This window comes from Cupressus sempervirens, chromosome 1 (genome assembly GCF_028749045.1).
Source record: "Cupressus sempervirens isolate cs-2001-9-10 chromosome 1, ASM2874904v1, whole genome shotgun sequence".
NCBI lineage: Eukaryota > Viridiplantae > Streptophyta > Pinopsida > Cupressales > Cupressaceae > Cupressus > Cupressus sempervirens.
The window spans coordinates 466,129,562-466,137,226 of NC_143118.1; the positions used below are offsets into that span (position 1 = coordinate 466,129,562).

General features: G+C 32.3%; 1 protein-coding gene across 1 annotated transcript; it reads right to left on the reverse strand.

Moving 5' to 3' along the window:
* Nucleotides 1-1,268: 1,268 nt before the first annotated feature.
* On the reverse strand, nucleotides 1,269-4,881 carry LOC149578315 (GDSL esterase/lipase At5g33370-like). The gene is made up of 5 exons (XM_089800011.1): nucleotides 4,611-4,881; nucleotides 4,153-4,280; nucleotides 3,807-4,049; nucleotides 1,671-1,923; nucleotides 1,269-1,576 (listed from the first exon to the last, which is right to left on the reverse strand). The coding sequence occupies exons 1-5, from the start codon at nucleotides 4,852-4,854 to the stop codon at nucleotides 1,350-1,352; spliced, it is 1,095 nt and encodes a 364-aa protein (XP_089656137.1). The 5' UTR covers nucleotides 4,855-4,881; the 3' UTR covers nucleotides 1,269-1,349.
* Nucleotides 4,882-7,665: the final 2,784 nt, after the last annotated feature.

The following is a 7,665-nucleotide window of genomic DNA, read 5'->3' on the forward strand; positions in this document are numbered from 1 at the left end:
TTTATTATTTTGTTATGCAACGTGCACAAGATACCTTTCCAACAAAGGATTCATGATACAAAGACTATTACCACATATGAAAGATAAAATGAACCTTTACAAGTACCTAGGTCTTAAAAATATATAAGAATTAAGATTGATAAATTTGATAAGGTAGATGATTTTTTATAACCATTATTTTTTTTGTATTGAAGTTATTGATGTTGAAGTTCCATACATGTGTGCAATTTGTTTGATAATTGAGCATAAGAACTGAGAATTAGAAATATTGTAGCTTTGTCACAAGTCTATCTTTTTTTTTAATATTATGAAAAGATATATATATAGTGTGTAATTACACATTTAGAGTAGTTGTTCAATAAAACAAACTACTATAGACTCACAAATATAAGGTCACAAGTCTATCTTTGATCTCTCGGTATGTGTGGATACCATAATCTATGATTACAATACATTCTAGTTCAAATGTCTTTGTAAAAGTTATTCTTTCATATGATATAATTAATTCTTTTGGTATCAATAAGGTGCAATAAATATTGCTTGGGGTCTTCTTTAAAAGAACTGAAGTACATAACTCTATAATTGGTTGCCCAAATTGTCTAATATATTTAATGTAAAATCTCTTGCTATAATGTATATTGACACTGCATTCTTGATATGTGTGATATTAATGTGAGTATTTATGATGAGAAACTAGTCATAACTAGGGTTCTATGACATGTCCTTAAATATGACATTTTAGGCATTCATTTCAAATATTTTGATGTGCTAGTGACAATAGTCACATTAGGTTAAAATGTCAATTCAAAATAAGTAAAACATTAGTTTTAATATAAATTTAATAAATAATAAATATAATAGAATTTCTTAAAAGATTGTATAATATAAATATATGTAATGTTTTTAATTGAAAAAAAAAATTAATTTGTAAAATATAATATTAAAAATGCAATATTAAAAATCTTTAAAAGTATCAATGCATCATGCGTGAAATCCAACCCATCTAACCCATTTAATGAAATGCAAAACGTATCATAACAATACTTAGCCTATGTCAAGTACTAATACTTAGCCTAGGACAAGTACTAATAATAGCTATTAGAAATAGAAAAATATGTATAAATAATAACAAATTAGACTATCTGAAATAAAATAATTAAAATTAGAAGATGAAATACTCCGATTCTATTATTTAAAAAGATGACCAATAATATTAAAAATGAGATAAATAATACAACTTACATTTGGGTCTCCCATTAGAACAAAAATATATAATTAATGACTTTTTATTCTTGGTGACAATGAATAATTATAGATGCAATTTATAGTGCAAGATTACAGATATAGTATCAGTCTTGAAGCTTCAGCAGTTGTCTGAGATTGAGAGGGCTCATAACAGAAGAAGATCCATCAAAAATCTCATCTACAATAAACCTATTTGCCCTCTCAGAGGGATGGTAGCTGTCCCAAAAGAGATACACATCTCTGTTTGAACATAGATTTGATTCTGCTGTACACAGCCCAATGCCATTATATGCCCCTTGTCCACAACATGCATTTGTGTAATCCTCAAATCCTATACATGACCACAAAACCCATTATAACTCTTGCTTGGAAGTAATTATTGGGACACAAGAACAAAGGAGAGTTAAATGAGTAGTAAGCAATACCGTATGCTGCAGGATTGGTGAAAATGCCCATATTCATTGAATATGTGTCAGCAAAGGTGAAGATCTGTGTGGAAGCCTCGTTGTTCAGTCGACGTACGACGGAGCTCAATTGGGAGTTGAATAGAGAAGCAGCTTCTTGCAGTTGTTCAGCACATTCGCCATTGCGAGACCTGCTTGCTCGCTCTGCAGGAGCACACCCCAATGGCCCTGTTGATGTTACTAGCACCCTCCTTGCTCCCAACTCATACAACCTCTGCATCATACATCACTATCATCTTGTTATTATTATTATTATTTAACATCTTTAAAATAATTGGACTTGAACAATATATTTTAAACTTTCCTTTTTAATAGAATCTATTCATAGGTGTCAATATTATTGGGAAAATGTCTAAACATTAAACTAAACTAAGAGTCACATTTTACCAAGGAAAATACTGATCTTTTTTTCAAACCTTCCTTATTAGTTTAGGGATGAGGTTATCTTCCGTCCAAATGTAGTTGACCAACATCCGATTTTCATATCTCCATAGTTTGTAGTCGAAAATAACAAAATAATTGAAAAAAAATCTCTATGTTTTCGTGAATTTGGAAAAAAAATAAAGTTTGACTTTGTTTTGTCTTCAGTGCATTTTGGATGGAGATTAGCCTATCCCTTAGTTTAGGATTTATCCAGGACCATTTCATCAAGCATTTTAGCAGCATAGAAGATCTTAGTTTGAATCTTTTCTAATTCATGAAAAGTTTAATATGATTAGGATTTTTATGCATTTGATAACGTGTTTGAAAGGAGAATATTTGATAATTTAAGTCACACCCAAACAAAACATGAGTTGGTCCTACATAAATTAGTTGCTTAGCAGTGGGGCACTCCAAGTTTAGATTAGGTTTGAGTTCTAGTTATGTATAAAGAGTTCAACAAAATCAAAATATCTTTGTGAAAGTATTTCGTAAATGTAACTTTATCTTTTATACATAATCATCTTTTAATTCAATTAAAATCATGTGACTTCATCCAAAACTAAGTTTTTCCATCAAATTGCATCATTGTATAGGTCAAACTCTTTGCATTCAATGTCTAGGGTTTCATATCTTAAGACTAGTTTTATGGTATTCGAGAATGTTTCATCTAGAAATCTTACATTATCATATCATCTTGAGACCATATTTGAAATCTTATGTGTTGCACCAATATTTTAGTATATTTCATTTAGATATATCATATTCATGTCTTTTGTGTCTTTTAGTATTAAGAAAGTAAGAAAAAGGTGTTTAATAAAAGGTTTTAAAAACTCTATAATTTAAACTACATACACATAAACCTCATATCAATAGAGATGGAGAAGATTCAAAGGTGTCTAAAAAGATGAGATATAATCATGTTATAACATGATAAAATCATAGATAATTTAATCTAACAAATATAGATTAAAAAGACAAACTAACATCAAAATTTCAAACCTAATTTTGTGATCAATTTTTTTAAAGCATTCAACACTTCTTAAAAACAAATTAACAAAATTCTAATATTTAGCATCATAAAAAATTAGGTCTTTAACTTTTTTATTTAGTTTTATTAATGTGTGTTTCCTTAATTTATTTAATTCAATTATTAGATTACTTATCTCATACCTAAATAAATCTTAATTAGTTAAATATATAGATAAAAGATAACCAACCAAATTCAGTTATCATTGAATAAAACAACTAATATATCACTATAAATTTAAACATATATTTGTTATGTCATAAAAATTCAAAAAAATCTATAAATAACTTTTAATTCATATTACATTTAATATTTAATATATTATTCAAAATTTAAAATATATACAATGTTTAATAAATTTTTATTTTTATTTTTCAAAATTCTAATTTTTAAATTTTCATAATCAACAATTTACATTTTAAAATCATTAATCTTAAATCCATGTTTTGATCAAACTTAAAATTTACAGGAAAACTTTAATTCCATTAAATTTAAAATATTTAATAATTTATTTAACTAAAACTATGATAATTTTATTATCTATATATCATAACATTACTTAAGTTATATATATATATATTCTACAAACAAACATGAACATATATAATATGCGCAATCTAGGCTTGACAAAGGAAAATGAAATTTACCCTGAGATATTTCTCATATTCAGAGACTATGAACTGAGTGTAATCTGATAATGTATACTGCACTGATCTCAAAGAAACAGGAAGCAAATAATAGTTGTTAACATAGTCATTTCCTCCCAGAGTGATCGAAACAAGACCCTCCTCAACAAGTCTGCCCGCTTCATCACTTCCAAGAATCTGTGCCACCTTGTTTTGGTACTCTACAAAATACTCAAACTGCTGAGGGATCCTTATTATATTCTCCTGCAACCAAAACAGTACAACTCCCATCAATGAAACGTGATAAATACTAATACTGGCTAATCATGATATCTGGGCATAGGAAGAATGCAGCTTGAATTCATACAAATTGAACTCCCGTGTCATTAAGAATCCCAACTCCTGCAGAGGCAAAATTTGCACCCCTTAGCAATGCATCACCATTATTGGAAGGATCCAAATATGGCAGCACAGATTCTGCCCCAAGCTTCCTGCCTGCAATTTATTGGAAAAATTAGTGTTTATAACGGATGGCTTGCAATGTTTTTTAGTTTGATGAGATTAAAGAATTTAGCATCAAAGTTTTCAATCTATAATATATTCTCAAAATGAAGAAAGTAGAGAGCATATAAAAGAAAGTAGAAAGGACTTGAATGTAGAGTAAATACAATCTGAAAATAATTAGAAAAGATTTATATAAACACATGACCATCTAAGTTTCATACATTGAAGTACACATTATGCCAGACATGTTTAATGTTATGCCACCAGAGACATTATAAATAGAGGTACTATCTGAAGCATTGAGTTAGTGGCTGTACTTACTGATAAAATCTGCAATGTTCAAACCATTAGAGAATCTGCCAGTAGCTCGATGAGTGGGATAATCAAGTCCGTAGGGATAGCTGTCTGCTCTGGCTGTGGTGGTCACATAATTATTGTTGCCATTGTCCACCAGTGAATCTCCAAACACAAAATATGCAGGGGCTGCCTTGACACTACAGAAGCATGAGGTGCAGCACAAGATCATGAAGAACAACAATGAACTATTCTTCATGTACATCCCCATTGCCTCCTTTCTTGAATGTAGGTAGTACTACTCATGAGCTCACACACCCATCTTCACTATATAAAAGCAATAAAAGACTGATTGACTTTATGGTGCGGATAGCTATGGAGTCACTAGCATGTGAATGTGTGTATTAATTGATGGCCAACCTTTCACATGGGCAGTGGCAGCCTTTTCTCACTCACTATTTTAACTTTTGGGTGGTTGGTTTTAATTTCTAACAATAATTGATTGATTGGAGAGCTACAAAAGTAATGGTGGAGTGTTGCAAGGACTCTGCAGAAAGTGGGTATGTTGGGGAGATATAGAGTGTCATGGCTGCAAGCATTCAATGTTATAAATGCTTGGAGGTCATTGCCTGGTTGTCCACGACGTAGTCGTGTGGTCCTAAGATATGTTATATATACACTCTGCATCATTAAATCATATGTATGAAAAAAGCATGTGTAAGTGAAATGTCCAGGCTATTAAGTGCATGGTGAACAATAATGCTTTTTTCAATATATACTATGAACCATCTAAATCATATATAAATAGAGATGTTTTAATGAAACATTTGGGTGAAGAGGATGCGTCAATAGGTTGATAAATCAATCAAATATTGCAATCAGTATCTTTTAGGTGGGTTATTGTTTGGAGTGCATCTTTGTTGTGGAGTTATTTTTCAATTGGAAAATACCATCATAATCATTAGAAAGGTTAAGACATTTAAATAGATTTTCTAAAATTAGAAATAATGAATCTTTTGTATAAAATAAGAAAATATCATATTCAATTATATATTTCATAATTACATGTGCTTTTTGAATGGCTATGATTAAATTTATTAGTTATTATTTTTTCAATCCATGTAAATTATGAGAAAAATGAAAACAAAAATGTTTTGAATTTAGCCAATCATACAATATCTTTATATCATTTCAAATTAAGCAATACTAAAAATATTGTTTGCATCCATATTAGTTTATTATTGATTAATTATAAAAGAAGTAAAATCAAGTTGTCACATTTGTATTAGTGAAGCATTTGTTTTTTAATAATACAGCAGTCAAAACAAGGGGGCTAACCCTTACAAAAGACAAGCTAGCTTACAACTAGGGGGTTACCAACCAAACAAAAAATTACCCCTACTACTGCTTATCAAAATAAAAACATCATCCGAAGGAGCATAATAATAAAGTCTACAAGGCATCCTACTAAGATTGCCTAAAACAATACTACTTAAAGGGAAAGAGTTTTTAAACAAAGGCATAACAGCCTTTAAATCGACTAAGTCCTTAAACTAGCAAACCATTAAACAAAAGAAAAGAAAAAAAAAAGGAGGAGCAGGCCCTAACTGGGCTTCTTCTCATCCTTCCCTTTAAGGAGGATGTTGTCCCAATCTTCTATCAAGAAATTGAACAACATTTTGGAGTCCTTGTGAGTTAAGTCCTCCTCTTGGTTATCCTTCAACAGGTGCACTGCATCTGTCACCTTGATGGTGAACTTTGACAAAAGTCTGACCCTTTCATCCACAGCCTGCATCCTCTCTTTCAGGTCTTTAACCTCCAACTTATGGGTCTCCTTGGAAACCTCCAACTTGCCACTCGAATTACCCTTCACCATATCCTTTTCATTATCCTGCAAAATCGAGGGTGGGGATAGAAATAATCTTTTCTTTAGGTATCGCCCTAGCCAGAGAGGAAACTGTCATAGAGGAGGGGGCTCTTTCCATTGTTTTTGGGAACTGGTCCTACATAAGGTCTACTTTACCCGTGGTAATAGAAGCGGAGACGTGGGTCATCTCTTTGCTCCTCTTAACCTCACCACCCGAGCTTGACATAGAAGAGTTTAAAATTTCCACCTCCTCCTCCTCATTCCCTAAGCCATAGTTCGATGTCTTTTGTTTCACTCTTTATTTGGGGTGGGTCGTCTCTTCAAAATCCTCCTCAGGCGAAGTGGTGGACCTTATCTTCCTTTTAGCATTAGTTTTCTCTATTCTTCCAAACCTTTGCCTTCCACCTCTAACCTCTTCTTCTGAGTCCTCTAGCTCCTTCTCCTTCCCTTTCTTCGTTTTCACTTTTTTACCAGGAGGAAATCTTCCTCTCCTCAAGGGACCCACTTGGTGAAGGTTGGGGGGTAGGGGCTCTAGAGCTGGTAATTCTCAGAGGGATATGGTGGGGGTGGGTGTTATGACTTAGAGCCAAGATATCAATCTCCACAATTCTAGAGGTAACAAGGCCAGATGGAATTTGTAAAGATGGAACATCAACCCTTGGTGGAGGATTGTAAAATCAACCCCCTTTTTCATCTTTTCCTTAACATTAGAAACAATATCCACTACCTCATGTAATAGGAAGAAAGTAATAGAAATATAATCACAATGGCGGAAATGATTTAGGAGGGGAAAATGGTAGTAGTAGTAGTAGTAAACACCGTACCTCCCTTCAAAGGTCAAATATTTCATCAGCACCAAGAAAACTTCATTCCATGGCTCCAGAAGCTTTTCACGCAGAAACCCTCCATGATGGCGAATGGGTTTTGTACCCTCATGAAAGAAGTGATTCAGGCTCACTTCATTCGCAACCCTAGTCACCTTCTACCATTTTCTCCCTTTCATCGCAAGGCTCGTCGCCAAAGTAATAATTTCCTTAGAAACCTGAAATGTAATACCATCAACTATCACCTTTCTATCATCCCAAAAATTCATAAATTGATGAGAATAACTCTCATCAAAACCATTTAGCACCTCCATGAATAGGACCAATCCCCCCTCCTTAAGCATGTACCAGGTTAGGGGTTTATGGGCACTTTCCTCAATCATCGAAGGCT